Source organism: Mustelus asterias, chromosome 3 (assembly GCF_964213995.1).
Source record: "Mustelus asterias chromosome 3, sMusAst1.hap1.1, whole genome shotgun sequence".
NCBI classification, from domain to species: domain Eukaryota; kingdom Metazoa; phylum Chordata; class Chondrichthyes; order Carcharhiniformes; family Triakidae; genus Mustelus; species Mustelus asterias.
The window spans coordinates 92,412,524-92,436,032 of record NC_135803.1 but is presented as its reverse complement, the minus strand read 5'-3'; the positions used below and the strand labels follow the sequence as shown (position 1 = coordinate 92,436,032).

The following is a 23,509-nucleotide window of genomic DNA, read 5'->3' as shown; positions in this document are numbered from 1 at the left end:
GATCACTCTATTTAAGGAAATATGTAAATACATTAGAAATGGTTCAGAGAAGGTTTATCAGACTAATACCGGGAATGGACAGGTTGTCTTATGAGGAAAAGTTGGACAGACTAGATTTGTATCCACTGGAGTTTAAAAGAGTAAGAAGCGAGTTGATTGAAACATCCTATGGTGTATTGACAGGGTGGATGTGGAGAGGATGTCTTGTGGGGGAATCTAAAACTTGGGCTCACTGTTTAAAAATAAGGGGAGGCCCATTTGAGACAGATAAGGAGAATCTTTTCTCTCAAGAGGGTCTTAAGTCTTTGGAACTCCCTTCCTCAAAAGGCAATGGAAGCAGAGTCTTTGAATATTTTTAAGGCACAGCCAGACAGATTCCTGATAAGCAAGGGGGTGAAAGGCTATTGGGGGTAGGTGGGAATGTGGAGTTAAGGTTACAATCAGATCAACCATGATACTGAATGGCAGAGCAGACTTGAGGGGCTGAGTGGCCTATTCCTGCTCCTAATTTGTATGTTTGTATGATAGACGGACCATGTGAAGGTGAGGGAGGGATGGAAATTTGAAGCAAAGTTGATGATTTTTTCCAATTCAAAGTGAAAGCAGGCGGTGGCAATGATATAGTCATCAATGCGCTTGAAAAAGAAGGTGGGGGTGTGCAGGGCCTGGCTAGCACTGGAATGAGGAATGTTCCACATGCTCCATGAAAAGGCAAAGATTGTTAAAATCTTCCCCAACTAACACCTTCAATCAGGAGGAAGTGTAATCTGGTTACCGAGCTTCCTGACAGCAGAGAGAGGTTCCCCCTCTGTCAAAACACCAATAGAATTTTGAATTCCTCAATTAAATCTCCCTGTAAACCTATCTGCTTTAAATAGAACAATCCCAGCTTTTCCAATCTCCCCATTCATTTAAAGAAATCTCATTAAATTTGACCAGATGGAGGATTGCTGGGAGATCAAAACTAGCCAACGTAACCATGGAGACCAGCTTCTCATTGCATGCTCAGCTACTTATCCTCAAGTACCTGGATCTTCCTTGTTTGTTGGTTTGGCATATCCTTCTGTAATTGAAACAGATGATCATTGCATAATTAAAGGTGTACAACTGGAAATCAGCAGTCAATTTTGTGAGGGGAACTCTCTCTGCACCTGTACTGTGGGACACACTCTCTGCACCTGTACTGTGGGACACTCTCACTGCACCTGTACTGTGGGACACTCTCACTGCACCTGTACTGTGGGACACTCTCACTGCACCTGTACTGTGGGACACTCTCACTGCACCTGTACTGTGGGACACTCTCTCTGCACCTGTACTGTGGGACACTCTCTCTGCACCTGTACTGTGGGACACTCTCTCTGCGCCTGTACTGTGGGACACCTGCTCTGTGCCGGTACTGTGGGACACACTTTCAGTGCCGGGACTGTGGGACATTCTCTCTGCGCCTGGGATCAACAGACCTTTGCATGGTCTATGTCCCGCCTGCTACGATTCCTGTGGTGAGCGGGATGGGAAAATCCCACCCACTATCTCTGCACCTGTAATGTGGAGCACTCTCGCTGTGCCTGTAATATGGGCATTCTCTCTGCGCCTGTGCTTTGGGACACTCTGTGCCTGTACTGTGGGACACACTCTCTGCGCCTATACTGCGGGACACTCTGCGCCTGTACTGCGGGACACTCTGCGCCTGTACTGCAGGATACTCTGTCTGCGCCTTTAGTGTGGGACACTCTGTGCCTGTACTGTGGGACACTTTCTCTGTGCCTGTACTGTGGGAGACTCCCTCTGTGCCTGTACTGTGGGAAGTCTCACAACACCAAGTTAAAGTCCAACAGGTTTATTTGGTAGCAAAAGTCGCTGCTCCTACATCAGGTGAGTGGGAGTTCTGTTCACAAACAGGGCATATAAAGACACAAACTCAATTTACAGAATAATGGTTGGAATGCGAGTCTTTACAGGTAATCAAGTCTTAAAGGTACAGACAATGTGAGTGGAGAGAGCGTTAAGCACAGGTTAAAGAGATGTGTATTGTCTCCAGACAGGACAGTTAGTGAGATTTTGCAAGATCAGGTAAGTCGTGGGGGTTACAGATAGTGTGACATGAACCCAAGATCCCAGTTGAGGCCGTCCTCATGTGTGCGGAACTTGGCTATCAGTTTCTGCTCAGCGACTCTGCGTTGTCGTGTGTCGTGAAGGCCGCCTTGGAGAACGCTTACCCGAAGATCAGAGGCTGAATGCCCGTGACCGCTGAAGTGCTCCCCCACAGGAAGAGAACAGTCTTGCCTGGTGATTGTTGAGCGGTGTTCATTCATCCGTTGTCGTAGCGTCTGCATGGTTTCCCCAATGTACCATGCCTTGGGACATCCTTTCCTGCAGCGTATCAGGTAGACAACATTGGCCGAGTTGCAAGAGTATGTACCGTGTACCTGGTGGATCGTGTTCTCACGTGAGATGACGGCATCCGTGTTGATGATCCGGCACGTCTTGCAGAGGTTGCTGTGGCAGGGTTGTGTGGTGTCGTGATCACGGTTCTCCTGAAGGCTGGGTAGTTTGCTGCGGTCAATGGTCTGTTTGAGGTTGTGCGGTTGTTTGAAGGCAAGAAGTGGGGGTGTGGGGATGGCCTTGGCGAGATGTTCATCTTCATCAATGACATGTTGAAGGCTCCGGAGAAGATGTCATAGCTTCTCCACTTCAGGGAAGTACTGGACGACGAAGGGTACTCTGTCCGCCGTGTCCAGTGTTTGTCTTCTGAGGAGGTCGGTGCGGTTTTTCGCTATGGCGCGTTGGAATTGTCGATCGATGAGTCGAGCACCATATCCTGTTCTTATGAGGGCATCTTTCAGCGTCTGGAGGTGTCTGTTGCGATCCTCCTCATCCGAGTAGATCCTGTGTATACGGAGGGCTTGTCCGTAGGGGATGGCTTCTTTAACGTGTTTAGGGTGGAAGCTGGAGAAGTGGAGCATCGTGAGGTTATCCGTGGGCTTGCGGTACAGTGAGGTGCTGAGGTGACTGTCCTTGATGGAGATGCATGTGTCTAAGAATGCAACCGATTCCGGAGAGTAGTCCATGGTGAGTCTGATGGTGGGATGGAACTTGTTGATGTCATCATATAGTTGTTTCAGTGATTGTTCACCATGACTCCAAAGGAAGAAAATGTCATTGATGTATCTAGTGTATAGCATCGGTTGAAGGTCCTGTGCGTTGAAGAGGCCTTGTTTGAACCTGTGCATGAAGATGTTGGCATATTGAGGTGTGAATTTGGTCCCCATGGCTGTTCCATGTGTCTGGATGAAGAACTGGTTGTTGAAGGTGAGGACATTGTGGTCCAGGATGAAGCGGATGAGATGTAAAATTGCATCTGGAAACTGGCAGTTGTCGGCGTTGAGTACTGAGGCAGTTGCAGCAATGCCATCGTCATGGGGGATGGTGGTGTAGAGTGCCGAGACATCCATTGTGACGAGGAGTGCTCCTGGTTCAACTGCTCCATGTGTGCTGAGTTTCTGTAGGAAGTCCGTAGTGTCGCCACAAAAGCTCGGGGTTCTTTGTACAATGGGTTTCAGGATGCCCTCGACGTAGCCGGAGAGGTTCTCGCACAGGGTCCCATTGCCCGATACGATGGGACGGCCGGCTGTGTTTGCCTTGTGTATCTTCGGGAGGCAGTAGAGATCTCCAACGCAGGGAGGACATGGGATGAGAGCAAGGAGGGTGCTCTGAAGGTCCGGATCAAAGGTCTTGATCAGTCTGTTGCGTTGACGGGTGTGTTCTTTGGTCGGATCTGTACTGTGGGACACACTCTCTGCGCCTGTACTGTGGGACATTCTCACTACACCTGTACTGTGGGACACACTCACTAGACCTGTACTGTGGGACATTCTCACTGCACCTGTACTCAGTGGGACACACTCACTGCACCTGTACTGTGGGACACACTCTCTGCACCTGTACTGTGGGACACACTTTCTGTGCCAGTACTGTGGGACACTCTCTCTGCACCTGTACTGTGGGACACTCTCTCTGCACCTGTACTGTGGGACATTCTCACTACACCTGTACTGTGGGACATTCTCACTACACCTGTACTGTGGGACACACTCACTGCACCTGCACTGTGGGACACACTTTCTGTGCCAGTACTGTGGGACACTCTCTCTGCACCTGTACTGTGGGACACTCTCTCTGCACCTGTACTCTGGGACACACTCTCTGCGCCTGTACTGTGGGACATTCTCACTACACCTGTACTGTGGGACATTCTCACTACACCTGTACTGTGGGACACACTCACTGCACCTGTACTGTGGGACACACTTTCTGTGCCGGTACTGTGGGACACTCTCTCTGTGCCGGTACTGTGGAACACACTCTCTGCATCTGAGAGCAACGGACCTTTGCATGGTCCATGTCCCGCCCGCTACGATTCCTGTGGTGGGCGGGATGGGAAAATTCCACCCACTATCTCTGCACCTGTAATGTAGGACACTATCTCTGCACCTGTAATGAGAGACACTATCGCTGCACCTGGAATGTGGGGCACTATTACTGCCTCTGTAATGTGGGACACTCTCGCTGTGCCTGTAATGTGAGACACTATCACTGCGCCCGTATTGTGGAGCACTCTCGCTGTGTCTGTAATGTGGGACCACTCTGTGCCTGAACAGTGGGACACTCTCTCTGCACCTGTACTGTGGGGCACTCTCTCTGTGTCTGTACTGTGGGACACTCTGTGCCTATACTGCAGGACACTCTGCGCCTGTATTGCGAGATACTCTGCGCCTGTACTGCGGGATACTCTGTCTGTATGTGGGACACTCTGTGCCTGTACTGCGGGACACTCTCTCTGTGCCTGTACTCTGGGACACTCCCTCTGTGCCTGTACTGTGGGACACACTCTCTGCGCCTGTACTGTGGGACACTCTCTCTGCACCTGTACAGAGGGACACTATCTCTGTGCCTGCAATGTAGGACATTCTGTGCCTGTACTGCATGACACTTACTATGTGCCTGTACTGCGGGACACTCTCTGTCTGCCTGTACCATGGAACATTCCCTCTGCACCTGTAATGTGGGACACTATCTGCACCTGTAATGTGGTACAATGGGTGGGATGTTCTGGCCGCACTCGCCCCAAGACTGGAAAATCCTGCCTGAGATCAACGGATTGTTGCATGGTCCATGTCCCGCCCATTATGATTCCTGTGACGGGCAGGACAGGAAAATTCCATCCACTATCTCTGCGCCTGTAATGTGGAACACGCTTTCTGCGCCTGTAATCTGGAGCACTCTCTCTGCGCCTGTAATATAGGACACTCTCTCTGTGCCTGTAATGTGGGACACTCTCTGTGCCTGTAATGTGGGACACTCTCTGTGTGTGTGTAATGTGGGACAATATCTCTGCGCCTGTAATATGGTACAATGGGTGGGGTTTTCCAGCTGCACTCGTCCCAAGACTGGAAAATCCCACCTGAGATCAGCAGACCTTTGCATGGTCCATGTCCCGCCCGTTACAAATCTTGTGGTGGGCCAGTCAGGAAAATTCCACCCACTATCTCTGCGCCTGTACCACGGGACACTCTCTCTTTGTGCCTGTACTGTGGGACACTCTCTCTGTGCCTGTACAGAGGGACACTATCTCTGTGCCTGCAATGTAGGACATTCTGTCGCTGTACTGCGGGACACTTACTATGTGCCTGTACTGCGGGACACTCTCTGTGTGCCTGTACCATGGAACATTCCCTCTGCACCTGTAATGTGGTACAATGGATGGGATGTTCTGGCCGCACTCGCCCCAAGACTGGAAAATCCTGCCTGAGATCAACGGATTGTTGCATGGTCCGTGTCCCGCCCACTATGATTCCTGTGAAGGGCGGGACAGGAAAATTCCATCTACTATCTCTGCGCCTGTAATGGGGAACACTCTTTCTGCACCTGTAATCTGGAACACGCTCTCTGCGCCTGTAATATAGGACACTCTCTCTGCGCCTGTAATGTGGGACACTCTCTGCGCCTGTAATATAGGACACTCTCTCTGCACCTGTACTGTGGGACACACTCTCTGCGCCTGTACTGTGGGACACTCTCTCTGCACCTGTACTGTGGGACACTCTCTCTGCACCTGTACTGTGGGACACTCTCTCTGCACCTGTACTGTGGGACACACTCTCTGCGCCTGTACTGTGGGACACACTCTCTGCGCCTGTACTGTGGGACACTCTCTCTGCACCTGTACTGTGGGACACACTCTCTGCGCCTGTACTGTGGGACACTCTCTCTGCGCCTGTACTGTGGGACACTCTCTCTGCACCTGTACTGTGGGACACACTTTCTGTGCCAGTACTGTGGGACACTCTCTCTGCACCTGTACTGTGGGACACTCTCTCTGCACCTGTACTGTGGGACACACTCTCTGCACCTGTACTCTGGGACACACTCTCTGCGCCTGTACTGTGGGACATTCTCACTACACCTGTACTGTGGGACACACTCACTGCACCTGTACTGTGGGACACACTTTCTGTGCCGGTACTGTGGGACACTCTCTCTGTGCCAGTACTGTGGAACACACTCTCTGCATCTGAGAGCAACGGACCTTTGCATGGTCCATGTCCCGCCCGCTACGATTCCTGTGGTGGGCGGGATGGGAAAATTCCACCCACTATCTCTGCACCTGTAATGTAGGACACTATCTCTGCACCTGTAATGAGAGACACTATCGCTGCACCTGGAATGTGGGGCACTATTACTGCCTCTGTAATGTGGGACACTCTCGCTGTGCCTGTAATGTGAGACACTATCACTGCGCCCGTATTGTGGAGCACTCTCGCTGTGTCTGTAATGTGGGACCACTCTTACTGGGCCTGTAATGTGGGACACTATCTCTGTGCCTGTACAGCGGGACACTGTCTCTGTGCCTGCAATCTGGGACACTCTGCACCTGAACAGCGGGACAATCTCTCTGCACCTGTACAGTGGGACACTCTCTCTGTGCCTGCAATGTGGGACACTCTCTGTGTGCCTGTAATGTGGGACAATATCTCTGCACCTGCAATATGGTACAATGGGTGGGGTTTTCCAGCTGCACTCGTCCCAAGACTGGAAAATCCCACCTGAGATCAACGGACCTTTGCATGGTCCATGTCCCATCTGTTACAAATCCTGTGGTGGGCCAGTCAGGAAAATTCCACCCACTATCTCTGCGCCTGTACCATGGGGCACTCTCTCTCTGTGCCTGTACTGTGGGACACTCTCTCTGCGCTTGTAATGTGGGACACTATTGCTGCACCTACAACGTGGGACACTATCTCTGCACTTGTAATATGAGACACTATCTCTGCGCCTGTACTGTGGGACACTATCTCTGTACCTATTCTGTGGGACACTATCTTTCTGTGCCTGTAATGTGGAACATTATCTCTGCACCTGTAATGTGGGACTTTGTAATTTGGGACACTATGGGCACATTTCGGATCCGACTTGGAAATCTGTTCTCATGCGCCCCCATACGCACTCAGCCTGAAAAAAAAGTCGCGGGTCCCATTCGCGATGTGGGTGGTGCTTAGCACACCTGAAACAATCAGAGCTCTGAACTGCGCATGCGCAGTTAGAAAAAAATTTGAAAAATCGCGCCCAATTCAGATCATTCCCGGGCCGCAGAAAGCAGAGAAAGCGGCCCGGGAGCGAAAAGCGGGAGTGATGCCCCCACAGACATCACTGTCCCCCTTATCCACCCACTCCCCCCCGCTACCCAGACCGATCGCAACCCTCTACCCCCTTCCCCCTCACCGATCGCCCGCACAGTGGCAGCGGACCCCCTCCCCCCCCCATCCCCCCCACCAGAGATCCATTTTACCCGCCTCCCTCCCCCAGAGAACGATCTGGCCTCACTCCCCCCCAACTCTCCCCCCCCAGAAAATGATCTGGTCTCACTCCCCCCCCCCCCCCCAGAGAATGATCCAGCCTCCTCCCCCCTCGCCCCCAGAGAATGATCTGGCCTCACTCTCCCCGGTGTGGAGATGCCGGCGTTGGGGTAAACACAGTAAGAAGTCTCACAACACCAGGTTGAAGTCTAACAGGTTTATTTGGTAGCAAAAGCTCATTGTTCCACCGGAGCAAGGGGAGAGGAAGCAATTTGAGTGAGTAGAGCTGAAGGTACGAGACTTTGATTTTTACATTACTTTTTGTTGGAGTTTTTTTTTCTAGTACAACAGGAAACCGGAAATAGGCTGCGGAGAGGCCTGGGAAGGTTTTTTTTTCTGTTTTTTTTAAAAAAAGGACTTACCTTCGAGGTTTCCACCTCATTGTTCCACCGGAGCAAGCGGAGAGGGAGCGATTTGAGTGAGTAGAGCTGAAGGTGCGAGACTTTGATTTTTACATTACTTTTGTTGGAGTTTCTTTTTCTAGTACAACAGGAAACCGGAAGTAGGCCGCGGAGAGGGTTTTTGCCCAATAAATTTGAACGGGGAGGAAACCCGAGACACTACACCTGTAGAGTCTCCCACCCTCCCCCCTTCTCTAACCTAAAAAACAAGACCCAGAGTGAGAGCATTTTTTTTTTCACTCTTTCGTTTCCACAAGTTATCTAGAGGGGATGTCAGGGAAGGCAGTGCAATGTTCCTCCTGCAGAATGTTTGAGGTGAGGGATGCCATCATTGTCCCCGCTGATTACACCTGTGGGAAGTGCACCCATCTACAGCTCCTCAAGAACCACGTTAGGGAACTGGAGCGGGAGCTGGATGAACTTCGGATCATTCGGGAGGCAGAGATGGCCATAGATAGAAGCTTCGGGGATGTAGTTACTCCGAAGAATGAAGATAGATGGGTGATGGTGAGAGGGGCTGGGAGGAAGCAGTCAGTACAGGGACCCCCTGTGGTTGTTCCCCTCGGCAACAAGTATACCGCTTTGGATACTGCTGTGGGGGACGACCTACCAGTGGTAAGCCGTGGTGAACGGATCTCCAGTACTGAGTCCGTCCCTGTGGCTCAGAAGGGAAGGGGGGGAGCGGGAGAGCAATAGTTATTGGGGACTCAATAGTTAGAGGGACAGATTGGAGGTTCTGTGGCAGCGAAAGAGACTCACGGATGGTATGTTGCCTCCTGGTGCCAAGGTCCGTGACGTCTCGGACCGTGTTTTCAGGATCCTTAAGGGGGAGGGGGAACAGTCACAAGTCGTGGTACACATCGGTACCAACGACATAGGTAAGAGAAGGGCCGGGGATTTAAAACAGGAATTTAGGGAGCTAGGGTGGAAGCTGAGAGCCAGGACAAACCATGTTGTCATCTCTGGTTTGTTGCCGGTGCCATGTGCTAGTGAGCTGAGGAACAGGGAGAGAGTGCAGATAAACACGTGGCTGCAGGGATGGTGTAGGAGGGAGGGTTTCAGTTACATGGATAATTAAAGCACATTCTGGGGAAGGTGGGACCTGTACAAACAGGACGGTTTGCACCTGAACCAGAGGGGCACCAACGTCCTGGGAGGGAAATTTGCTACGGCTCTTCGGGGGGGGGGGTTTAAACTAATTTGTCAGGGGGATGGGAAAACGAGCTGTAGTCCAGAAGCCAGTGTTGAGTGTAGTGAGGTACTGAGGAGGGTATCAAGGTCACAGGAGTGTACCGGCAGACAGGAAGGTGGTTTGAAATATGTCTACTTCAATGCAAGGAGCATCCGGAATAAGGTAGGTAAACTTGGAGCGTGGATTGGTACTTGGGACTACGATGTTGTGGCCATTACGGAGACATGGTTAGAACAGGGACAGGAATGGTTGTTGGAAGTTCCGGGGTATAGATGTTTCAGTAAGAGTAGGGAAGGTGGTAAAAGAGTTGGAGGAGTAGCATTGTTAATCAAGTTTAACGGCTGCAGAAAGGCAGTTCGAAGGGGATCTGCTTACTGAGATAATATGGGCTGAAGTTAGAAATAGGAAAGGAGCGGTCACGTTGTTAGGAGTTTTCTATAGGCCCCCAAATATTAATAGAGATGTGGAGGAAGGAATTGCGAAGCAGATTATGGATAGTTGTGGAGGTCACAGGGTAGTTGTTATGGGTGACTTTAACTTTCCAAATATTGATTGGAACCTTTATAGGTCGAATAGTTCGGATGGGGCAGTTTTTGTACAGTGTGTGCAGGAGGGTTTCCTGACACAATATGTGGATAGGCCAACAAGAGGTGGGGCTACTTTGGATTTGGTACTGGCTAATGAACCGGGCCAAGTGTTAGATTTGTTTGTGGGAGAGCACTTTGGAGATAGTGACCACAATTCAGTGTCTTTCACTATTGCAAAGGAGAGGGATAGGGCCATACAGCAGGGCAAGGTTTATAATTGGGGGAGGGGTAATTATGATGCGATTAGGTGGGAATTAGGGAGCATAAGATGGGAACAGAAACTGTCAGGGAAAGGCACTAATGAAAAGTGGAGCTTGTTCAAGGAACAAATACTGCGTGTCCTTGATAGGTATGTCCCTGTCAGGCAGGGAGGGAATGGACGAGTGAGGGAACCATGGTTCACAAAAGAGGTTGAATGTCTTGTCAAGAGGAAAAGGGAACCGTATGTAAGGGTGGGAAAACAAGGTTCAATTGGGTCGCTTGAGGGTTACAAGGTAGCAAGGAATGAGCAAAAAAAAGGGTTTAGGAGAGCTAGGAGGGGGCATGAGAAGTCCTTGGCGGGTCAGATCAAGGAAAACCCCAAGGCTTTTTACTCTTATCTGAGAAGTAAAAGAATGACCAGGGTGAGGTTAGGGCCGGTCAAGGACAGTCGTGGGAACTTGTGCATGGAGTCAGAAGGGATAGGAGAGGCGATGAATGAATACCTTTCTTCAGTGTTCACCAAGGAGAGGGGCCATGTTTTTGAGGATGAGAGTGTGATACAGGCTGATAGACTGGAGGAAGTAGATGTTCTGAGGGAAGATGTATTAGCAATTATTGAGAAATCTGAGGGTCGATAAGTCCCCTGGGCCAGATGGGATATATCCTAAGATTCTTTGGGAGGCAAGGGATGAGATTGCAGAGCCTTTGGCTTTGATCTTTGGGTCCTCACTGTCCACGGGGATAGCGCCAGAGGACTGGAGAGTGGCGAATGTTGTTCCTCTATTCAAGAAAGGAAATAGGAATGACCCTGGTAATTATAGGCCGGTTAGTCTTACTTCGGTGGTAGGTAAGTTAATGGAAAAGGTCCTGAGGGATAGGATTTATGACCATTTGGAAAGATGCAGCTTAATCCAGGATAGTCAACATGGATTAGTGAAGGGTAAGTCTTGCCTCACGAATTTGATTGAATTCTTTGAGGAGGTAACTAAGTGTGTATATGAAGATAGAGCAGTTGATGTCGTATACATGGATTTTAGTAAGGCGTTTGATAAGGTTCCCCATGGTCGGCTCATGAAGAAAGTAAGGAGGTATGGGATAGAGGGAGATTTGGCTGATTGGATAAGTAACTGGGCGGCACGGTAGCACAGTGGTTAGCACTGCTGCTTCACAGCTCCAGGGTCCCGGGTTCGATTCCCGGCTCGGGTCACTGTCTGTGTGGAGTTTCCACATTCTCCTCGTGTCTGCGTGGGTTTCCTCCGGGTGCTCCGGTTTCCTCCCACAGTCCAAAGATGTGCGGGTTAGGTTGATTGGCCAGGTTAAAAAAAAAAAATTGCCCCTTAGAGTCCTGGGATGTGTAGGTTAGAGGGATTAGCGGGTAAAATATGTGGGGGTAGGGCCTGGGTGGGATTGTGGTCGGTGCAGACTCGATGGGCCGAATGGCCTCCTTCTGCACTGTAGGGTTTCTATGATTTCTATGATTTCTATGGCTATCTCATAGAAGACAGAGGGTGGTGGTGGATGGAAAATTTTCAGACTGGAGACCAGTTACCAACGGAGTACCACAGGGATCAGTGCTGGGTCCTCTGCTATTTGTGATTTTTATCAATGACTTGGAGGAGGGGGCTGAAGGGTGGGTCAGTAAATTTGCTGATGACACCAAGATTGGTGGAGTAGTGGATGAGGTGGAGGGCTGTTGTAGGCTGCAAAGAGACATTGATAGGATGCAGAGCTGGGCCGAAAAATGGCAGATGGAGTTTAACCCTGATAAGTGCGAGGTGATTCATTTTGGTAGGACAAATTTGAATGCGGATTACAGGGTCAACGGCAGGGTTCTGAGGAATGTGGAGGAACAGAGAGATCTTGGGGTTCATATCCACAGATCTCTGAAGGTTGCCACTCAAGTGGATAGAGCTGTGAAGAAGGCCTATAGTGTGTTAGCGTTTATTAACAGGGGGTTTGAATTTAAGAGCCGTGGGGTAATGCTGCAACTGTACAGGATCTTTGTGAGACCAGATTTGGAATATTGTGTGCAGTTCTGGTCACCTCACTATAAGAAGGATGTGGAAGCATTGGAAAGAGTGCAAAGGAGATTTACCAGGATGCTGCCTGGTTTGGAGGGTAGGTCTTATGAGGAAAGGTTGAGGGAGCTAGGCTTTTCTTTTTAGAGTGGAGGAGGATGAGAGGAGACTTAATAGAGGTTTATAAGATGATGAGGGGGATAGATAGAGTGGACGTTCAGCGACTATTTCCTCGGGTGGATGTAGCTATTACTAGGGGGCATAACTATAAGGTTCATGGTGGGAGATATAGGAGAGATGTCCGAGGAAGGTTCTTTACTCAGAGAGTGGTTGGGGTGTGGAATGGACTGCCTGCTTCGATAGTGGAGTCGGACACTTCAGGAACTTTCAAGCGGTTATTGGATAGGCACATGGAGCACACCAGAATGATAGGGAGTGGGATAGCTTGATCTTGGTTTCGGACAAAGCTCGGCACAACATCGAGGGCCGAAGGGCTTGTACTGTGCTGTACTGTTCTATGTTCTAAAAGCCACTAGCTTTCGGAGAGCTGCTCCTTCATCAGATAAGTGGGAGTTGTGTTCACAAACAGGGCATATAAAGACACAAACTCAATTTACAAAATAATGGTTGGAATGCAAGTCTTTACAGGTAATCAAGTCTTAAAGGTACAGACAATGTGAGTGGAGAGAGCGTTAAGCATAGGTTAAAGAGATGTGTATTGTCAACCGGCCTCAACCGGGATCTTGGGTTCATGTCACTATCTGTAACCCCCACGACTTGCCTGGGCTTGCAAAGTCTCAGTAACTGTCCTGGCTGGAGACAATTTTGTGAACAGAACTCCCATTTACCTGATGAAGGAGCAGCGCTCCGAAAGCTAGTGGCTTTTGCTCCCAAATAAACCTGTTGGACTTTAACCTGGTGTTGTGAGACTTCTTACTGTGCTCACTTTCCTCCCCAGAGAATGATCGGGCCTCACTCCCTCCCCTCCCCCAGAGAGTGATCTGGCCTCACTTCCTCCCGCCCCAGAGAATGATCTGGCCTCACTCCCTCAACCACCCGCCCCCCCCCCCCTCCCCCCCCCCCCCCCCCCCGAGAATGGTCTGGCCTCACTCCCTCAACCCCCCCCCCCCCTCCCCCCCCGCCGAGAATGGTCTGGCCTCACTCCCTCAACCCCACCCCCCCGAGAATGGTCTGGCCTCACTCCCTCCTCCCCCCCCCCAACCAGACAACTATCGGCCCTCCTTCTCCCCCCAACCAGACAACGATCGGCCCTCCTTCTCCCCTCAACCAGACAACGACCGGGCCTCCCTCCTACCTCCCCCCCTCCCCACCAGAGAATGATCTGGCCCGCTTCCCCGCCCCCCCCCCCCACCCCGCCCACCCCCCACGCCGATCTGAGTCAGAGAGCCACTGGAAGCTCTGAAGTCGCCTCTTCAGCAGCTGGAGTGCCTGAATCAGACTTTTATTCAGCATGTCCATTTTGGCGCGATTCCGGTTCGGCGAACACGGTGGTAAAGGGGGAAATGCTGATAAAGCTGAGCGGGCAGTTCAGTAATTCAATTTAAATGCATGCAAATACATTTAAATCGCCGTTGCGCCCGTTTCGGGCACGAATCCGATCGTGGCCATTCGCCGGGTCTCGGTAAAGTGGCCATCTACACGGATGCGTTAATGACCTCACACCCGACTTTACCATGTTTTTGCGCCTATGGTAAAATCGGGCCTATGTCTGCACCTGTCGTGTGGGGCACTATCTCTATGTCTGTAATATGGGACAGCATCATTGTGCCTGTATTGTGAAAAACAATATCCTGTAAATAACAATATATTTGCCTGTACTCTGGGATGCGAGCTGTGAAGTAGTGTACATTTGCCCTGTGATCACAGCTGTACTACTTGTATTGAACTAATGTTTGAATCTCGATTCCCATTCAGCCCGTGAAGAACAATAGTTTCTCTCTTACTGCAATTATGGATTGCACAATAATCCCATTGCACTTTGGGATTCGTGGTGTAACACCAGGGTCCGTGACTGTCACCATCGGGGTTTCGACAATAGTTTTCCAGAAGTCCAGCATTAGGATGGGTCTCCGGAGTGACTCTATGGGAAAGGATCGAGAGGAAAATGTCAATCCATTGGGCCTGATTTTACCATTTTGAGTCTAAATGCCGAATCCAGGCGTCAAATAGATCCGCGCCTGGAATCCTCTTTCCAGAGCGCCCATACGCGTTTTGCCGGCTCCGGTCCGATTCGTGCTGTGGGCGGGGCTTAGCGCTGGCGGACCGATCGGAGCTCTGAACTGCCCATGCCCAGTTCGAAAAAAATCTGACAGAGCGCGCCCGGGCGCGAAAGAAAAACAAAGCAGAAAGCGGAGAGAGCGGCTCTCTGACGGTCATCCTCGGGGGGCGGGACCCAGATCATCCTCTGGTCGGGGGGGGGGGGGGGCGGGGGGAGGAGGGGGGCGGGATCCAGATCATCCTCTGGTCGGAGGGCGGGGGGGCGGTGTGTCCGCTGCCACTCTGCAGCCGATCCCTCCCCCCCACCGGAGGAATGAATACCTCCTGCCGGAGTGGACATGCGGCCGTGCCATCCCACAGAACCTTCAGGATGAGGCGATTCCTCGCTAAGAAGACGAAGCAGAACCGGCCGATTCCACAGTGGATCCGCATGAAAACTGGCTACAAGATCAGTACAAGTCCAAGAGGAGACACTGGAGAAGGACCAAGCTGGGCCTGTAAAGGGATACACCATCACTGGTACACTCCCAGCCACAGATTACTCTTCCCTGCTGGGGCAAGAGAGCGGGAGAGATGGCTGTGGCTGGTAGTGTACCAGTGATGGTGTATCCCTTTACAGGCCCAGCTTGGTCCTTCTCCAGTGTCTCTTCTTGGACTTGTACTGATCTTGTAGATGGTTTTCATGTGGATCCATTGTGGAATCGGCCGGTTCTGCTTCATCTTCTTCGCGAGGAATCGCTTCATCCTGAAGGTTTTGTGGGATGGCATGGCCGCACGTCCACTCTGGCAGGAGGGATTCGTTCCTCCGGTGGGGAGGAGGGATCGCCCGCAGAATGGCGGCGGACCCCCACCCCCCCCCCCCCCCCCCCCCCCCCCCAACCAGAGGATGATCTGTGAGCCGTTGCAGGCTCTGACCCCGCTCTTCGGAAGCTGCAGCGACGACTTCAGACTTTTATTTTGCAGGTCACTTACAGCGCAGATGCGGAACGGGCCAGAAGACGGTAAAGTGGGATTTGGCGGTAGGGTTGGGCGCACGGTTCATTAAGTCGATTTAAATGCACGCAAATGCATTTAACGTGGCATCTCCACATCATTAACACTAATCCCAGTTATAAAACGATCCCTGTGATTAACACATATCCCTGTAATACACACAATTGCTGTAATTCACACTAATCCCAGTAATGCAAAGTCACTATGATTAACATTAACCCCAGTAGTATACAGAGTCCCTGTGATTAACACTAACCCCAGTTATTTACAGAGTCCCTGTGATTAACACTAACCCCAGTTATTTACAGAGTCCCTGTGATTAACACTAACCCCAGTTATATACACAGTCCCTGTGATTAACACTAACCCCAGTTATATACACAGTCCCTGTGATTAACACTAACCCCAGTTATATACACAGTCCCTGTGATTAACACTAACCCCAGTTATATACACAGTCCCTGTGATTAACACTAACCCCAGTTATATACACAGTTCCTGTGATTAACACTAACCCCAGTTATATACAGAGTCCCTGTGATTAACACTAACCCCAGTTATATATACAGTCTCTGTGATTAACACTAACCCCAGTTATATACACAGTCCCTGTGATTAACACTAACCCCAGTTATATACACAGTCCCTGTGATTAACACTAACCCCAGTTATATACACAGTCCCTGTGATTAACACTAACCCCAGTTATATACAGAGTCCCTGTGATTAACACTAACCCCAGTTATATACAGAGTCCCTGTGATTAACACTAACCCCAGTTATATACACAGTCCCTGTGATTAACACTAACCCCAGTTATATACACAGTCCCTGTGATTAACACTAACCCCAGTTATATACACAGTCCCTGTGATTAACACTAACCCCAGTTATATACACAGTCCCTGTGATTAACACTAACCCCAGTTATATACACAGTCCCTGTGATTAACACTAACCCCAGTTATATACACAGTTCCTGTGATTAACACTAACCCCAGTTATATACACAGTTCCTGTGATTAACACTAACCCCAGTTATATACAGAGTCCCTGTGATTAACACTAACCCCAGTTATATATACAGTCTCTGTGATTAACACTAACCCCAGTTATATACACAGTCCCTGTGATTAACACTAACCCCAGTTATATACACAGTCCCTGTGATTAACACTAACCCCAGTTATATACACAGTCCCTGTGATTAACAGGGTGGCACGGTAGCACAGTGGTTAGCACTGCTGCTTCACAGCTCCAGGGACCTGGGTTCGATTCCCGGCTTGGGTGACTGTCTGTGTGGAGTTTGCACATTCTCCTCGTGCCTGCGTGGGTTTCCTCCGGGTGCTCCGGTTTCCTCCCACAGTCCAAAGATGTGCGGGTTAGGTTGATTGGCCATGCTAAAATTGCCCCTTAGTGTCCTGGGATGCGTAGATTAGAGGGATTAGCGGGTAAAATATGTAGGGATATGGGGGTAGGGCCTGGGTGGGATTGTCGTCGGTGCAGACTCGATGGGCCGAATGGCCTCTTTCTGTACTGTAGAGTTTCTATGATTTCTTCTATGAACACTAACCCCAGTTATATACACAGTTCCTGTGATTAACACTAACCCCAGTTATATATACAGTCCCTGTGATTAACACTAACCCCAGTTATATACACAGTCCCTGTGATTAACACTAACCCCAGTTATATATACAGTCTCTGTGATTAACACTAACCCCAGTTATATATACAGTCTCTGTGATTAACACTAACCCCAGTTATATATACAGTCCCTGTGATTAACACTAACCCCAGTTATATACACAGTCCCTGTGATTAACACTAACCCCAGTTATATACACAGTTCCTGTGATTAACACTAACCCCAGTTATATACAGAGTCCCTGTGATTAACACTAACCCCAGTTATATATACAGTCTCTGTGATTAACACTAACCCCAGTTATATATACAGTCCCTGTGATTAACACTAACCCCAGTTATATACACAGTCCCTGTGATTAACACTAACCCCAGTTATATACACAGTTCCTGTCATTAACACTAACCCCAGTTATATACACAGTCCCTGTGATTAACACTAACCCCAGTTATATACACAGTTCCTGTGATTAACACTAACCCCAGTTATATACACAGTCCCTGTGATTAACACTAACCCCAGTTATATACAGAGTTCCTGTGATTAACACTAACCCCAGTTATATACACAGTCCCTGTGATTAACACTAACCCCAGTTATATACACAGTTCCTGTGATTAACACTAACCCCAGTTATATACAGAGTCCCTGTGATTAACACTAACCCCAGTTATATACACAGTCCCTGTGATTAACACTAACCCCAGTTATATACAGAGTCCCTGTGATTAACACTAACCCCAGTTATATACAGAGTCCCTGTGATTAACACTAACCCCAGTTATATACAGAGTCCCTGTGATTAACACTAACCCCAGTTATATACACAGTCCCTGTCATTAACACTAACCCCAGTTATATACACAGTCCCTGTGATTAACACTAACCCCAGTTATATACACAGTCCCTGTGATTAACACTAACCCCAGTTATATACACAGTCCCTGTGATTAACACTAACCCCAGTTATATACACAGTCCCTGTGATTAACACTAACCCCAGTTATATACACAGTCCCTGTGATTAACACTAACCCCAGTTATATACACAGTCCCTGTGATTAACACTAACCCCAGTTATATACACAGTCCCTGTGATTAACACTAACCCCAGTTATATACACAGTCCCTGTGATTAACACTAACGCCAGTTATATACACAGTCCCTGTGATTAACACTAACCCCAGTTATATACACAGTCCCTGTGATTAACACTAATCCCAGTTATATACACAGTCCCTGTGATTAACACTAACCCCAGTATTATACACAGTCCCTGTGATTAACACTAACCCCAGTTATATACACAGTTCCTGTGATTAACACTAACCCCAGTTATATACACAGTCCCTGTGATTAACACTAACCCCAGTTATATACACAGTCCCTGTGATTAACACTAACCCCAGTTATATACACAGTCCCTGTGATTAACACTAACCCCAGTTATATACAGAGTTCCTGTGATTAACACTAACCCCAGTTATATACACAGTCCCTGTGATTAACACTAACCCCAGTTATATACACAGTTCCTGTGATTAACACTAACCCCAGTTATATACAGAGTCCCTGTGATTAACACTAACCCCAGTTATATACACAGTCCCTGTGATTAACACTAACCCCAGTTATATACAGAGTCCCTGTGATTAACACTAACCCCAGTTATATACAGAGTCCCTGTGATTAACACTAACCCCAGTTATATACAGAGTCCCTGTGATTAACACTAACCCCAGTTATATACACAGTCCCTGTCATTAACACTAACCCCAGTTATATACACAGTTCCTGTGATTAACACTAACCCCAGTTATATACACAGTCCCTGTGATTAACACTAACCCCAGTTATATACACAGTCCCTGTGATTAACACTAACCCCAGTTATATACAGAGTCCCTGTGATTAACACTAACCCCAGTTATATACAGAGTCCCTGTGATTAACACTAACCCCAGTTATATACACAGTCCCTGTGATTAACACTAACCCCAGTTATATACACAGTCCCTGTGATTAACACTAACCCCAGTTATATACACAGTCCCTGTGATTAACACTAACGCCAGTTATATACACAGTCCCTGTGATTAACACTAACCCCAGTTATATACACAGTCCCTGTGATTAACACTAATCCCAGTTATATACACAGTCCCTGTGATTAACACTAACCCCAGTATTATACACAGTCCCTGTGATTAACACTAACCCCAGTTATATACACAGTTCCTGTGATTAACACTAACCCCAGTTATATACACAGTCCCTGTGATTAACACTAACCCCAGTTATATACACAGTCCCTGTGATTAACACTAACCCCAGTTATATACACAGTCCCTGTGATTAACACTAACCCCAGTTATATATACAGTCCCTGTGATTAACACTAATGCCAGTTATATACACAATCCCTGTGATTAACACTAACCCCAGTTATATATACAGTCCCTGTGATTTACACTAACCCCAGTTATATACACAGTCCCTGTGATTAACACTAACCCCAGTTATATACACAATCCCTGTGATTAACACTAACCCCAGTTATATATACAGTCCCTGTGATTAACACTAACCCCAGTTATATACACAGTTCCTGTGATTTACACTAATCCCAGTTATATATACAGTCCCTGTGATTAACACTAACCCCAGTTATATATACAGTCCCTGTGATTAACACTAACCCCAGTTATATACAGAGTCCCTGTGATTAACACTAACCCCAGTTATATATACAGTCTCTGTGATTAACACTAACCCCAGTTATATATACAGTCTCTGTGATTAACACTAACCCCAGTTATATATACAGTCCCTGTGATTAACACTAACCCCAGTTATATACACAGTCCCTGTGATTAACACTAACCCCAGTTATATACACAGTTCCTGTGATTAACACTAACCCCAGTTATATACAGAGTCCCTGTGATTAACACTAACCCCAGTTATATATACAGTCTCTGTGATTAACACTAACCCCAGTTATATATACAGTCCCTGTGATTAACACTAACCCCAGTTATATACACAGTCCCTGTGATTAACACTAACCCCAGTTATATACACAGTTCCTGTGATTAACACTAACCCCAGTTATATACACAGTCCCTGTGATTAACACTAACCCCAGTTATATACACAGTTCCTGTAATTAACACTAACCCCAGTTATATACACAGTCCCTGTGATTAACACTAACCCCAGTTATATACAGAGTTAGACCATAAGACCATAAGACATAGGAGCGGAAGTAAGGCCATTCGGCCCATCGAGTCCACTCCACCATTCAATCATGGTTGATTTCAACTCCATTTACCCGCTCTCTCCCCATAGCCCTTAATTCCTCGAGAAATCAAGAATTTATCAATTTCTGTCTTGAAGACGCTCAACGTCTCGGCCTCCACAGCCCTCTGTGGCAATGAATTCCACAGACCCACCACTCTCTGGCTGAAGAAATTTCTCCTCATCTCTGTTCTAAAGTGACTCCCTTTTATTCTAAGGCTGTGCCCCCGCGTCCTAGTCTCCCCTGTTAATGGAAACAACTTCCCTACGTCCATCCTATCTAAGCCGTTCATTATCTTGTAAGTTTCTATCAGATCTCCCCTCAACCTCCTAAACTCCAATGAATATAATCCCACGATCCTCAGACGTTCATCGTATGAGTTCCTGTGATTAACACTAACCCCAGTTATATACACAGTCCCTGTGATTAACACTAACCCCAGTTATATACACAGTTCCTGTGATTAACACTAACCCCAGTTATATACAGAGTCCCTGTGATTAACACTAACCCCAGTTATATACACAGTCCCTGTGATTAACACTAACCCCAGTTATATACAGAGTCCCTGTGATTAACACTAACCCCAGTTATATACAGAGTCCCTGTGATTAACACTAACCCCAGTTATATACACAGTCCCTGTGATTAACACTAACCCCAGTTATATACACAGTCCCTGTCATTAACACTAACCCCAGTTATATACACAGTTCCTGTGATTAACACTAACCCCAGTTATATACACAGTCCCTGTGATTAACACTAACCCCAGTTATATACACAGTCCCTGTGATTAACACTAACCCCAGTTATATACAGAGTCCCTGTGATTAACACTAACCCCAGTTATATACACAGTCCCTGTGATTAACACTAACCCCAGTTATATACACAGTCCCTGTGATTAACACTAACCCCAGTTATATACACAGTCCCTGTGATTAACACTAACCCCAGTTATATACACAGTCCCTGTGATTAACACTAACGCCAGTTATATACACAGTCCCTGTGATTAACACTAACCCCAGTTATATACACAGTCCCTGTGATTAACACTAATCCCAGTTATATACACAGTCCCTGTGATTAACACTAACCCCAGTATTATACACAGTCCCTGTGATTAACACTAACTCCAGTTATATACACAGTTCCTGTGATTAACACTAACCCCAGTTATATACACAGTCCCTGTGATTAACACTAACCCCAGTTATATACACAGTCCCTGTGATTAACACTAACCCCAGTTATATACACAGTCCCTGTGATTAACACTAACCCCAGTTATATATACAGTCCCTGTGATTAACACTAATGCCAGTTATATACACAATCCCTGTGATTAACACTAACCCCAGTTATATACACAATCCCTGTGATTAACACTAACCCCAGTTATATATACAGTCCCTGTGATTAACACTAACCCCAGTTATATACACAGTTCCTGTGATTTACACTAATCCCAGTTATATATACAGTCCCTGTGATTAACACTAACCCCAGTTATATATACAGTCCGTGTGATTAACACTAACCCCAGTTATATACACAGTCCCTGTGATTAACACTAACCCCAGTTATATATACAGTTCCTGTGATTAACACTAACCCCAGTTATATACACAGTCCCTGTGATTAACACTAACCCCAGTTATATACACAGTCCCTGTGATTAACACTAACCCCAGTTATATATACAGTCCCTCTGATTGACAGTAAACCCAGTAATATACACCACAAGTGGCTTGACTGTCGAGTGGCGGAGGATGAAGAAAGGAACAGCAATAATGATAGGGGATACTTTAGTCAGGGGAGCAGACAGGTGCATCTGTAGCCAAAAGTGTGACTCTAAAATGCTGCGTTGTCTCCCTGGTGCCAGGATCAGGGATGTCATTAAATGGCTGCAAGGCATCATGAAAGGGGAGGGTGATGAGTTAGAGGTTGTGGTAAACCTTGGTACCAACGATATGGGCAAAGTGAGGAATGAGGCATTGCATCAGGAATTTAGGGAGCTAGGCAGTAGTTTAAAAAGCAAGAGCTCACTGGTTGTAATCTCTGGGTTACTCCTGGTACCATGTGCTAGCGAGTATAGAAATAGGAAAACAGGACAAATGAATGTGTGGCTTAAGAATTGGTGCAGGAGGGAGGGTTTTAGATTTCTGGATCACTGGGACTGTGAACCACATTGGGACCAACATCCTTGCAGGTAGGCTTGCTAGTCCTGTTGGGGGAGTTTAAACTAGTCTGGCAGGGGGGAGGGGACACAGAATATTGGTGAAATAGAGGTACATCATGCTATAGCCAAAATACAAGTCAGAGTGAGTTCAGTTAAGTTGAGTGTCCAGGGAGTAAAGCAAGACTGGATGGTCTTTACTTTAATGCTAGGAGTGTAATAGGGGTAAGACTGGTATGTTAAAGGCATGTATCGACACATGGAAGTGTGATATTGTTGCCATCAGAGAAACATGTTTGAGGGAAGGGCAGGACTGGCGACTCAACATTCCAGGGTATAGGATCTTTAGGCGAGACAGAGGAGGGTATAAAAAGGGAGGTGGTGTAGCACTGTTAATTAAGGAATCAATTACTGCAATATGGAGAGATGATGTCTTGAAAGATATCATCACGGGGAAGTGCCAGAAGACTAAAGGACGGCTAACGTAGTTCCACTTTTCAAGAAGGGTGGTAGAGTGAACCAGGAAATGACAGACCAGTGAGTCTCACGTCAGTGGTAGGGAAAATTGGAAAAATTTCTGAAGAAGAGAATTAATATCCACTTGGAAAGGCATGGGTAAATTAGGGATAGTCAGCATTGCTTTGTCAAAGGGAGGTCATGCCTAACAAATTTGTTAGAATTTTTAAAAATGTGATCAAGTGTGTGAATCAGAGTAGTTCAGTTGATGTAGTTTATATGGATTTTCGCAAAGCTTTTGACAAGGTCCCACATGAGAGACTGATTGAGAAGATTAAAGCACATGGAATTCAAGGAAATCTGGTGGAATGG

General features: G+C 47.7%; 2 protein-coding genes across 3 annotated transcripts in view; one reads left to right on the top strand and one right to left on the bottom strand.

Annotated features, from left to right (window-relative positions):
- The window catches only part of abhd14b (abhydrolase domain containing 14B), a 598,368-nt gene that overhangs the window by 471,550 nt on the left and 103,309 nt on the right, over positions 1–23,509 (top strand). The window lies entirely within an intron of this gene.
- Positions 1–23,509, bottom strand: part of mst1 (macrophage stimulating 1) — an 83,069-nt gene that overhangs the window by 13,759 nt on the left and 45,801 nt on the right. For both annotated transcript variants that reach the window (XM_078209336.1, XM_078209337.1), the window contains exons 11-12: positions 14,280–14,416; positions 1,028–1,063 (exon numbers count right to left, since the gene is read on the bottom strand). In XM_078209336.1, coding sequence (XP_078065462.1) covers positions 1,028–1,063; positions 14,280–14,416 — 173 coding nt within the window. The remainder of the gene's footprint in view (positions 1–1,027; positions 1,064–14,279; positions 14,417–23,509) is intronic.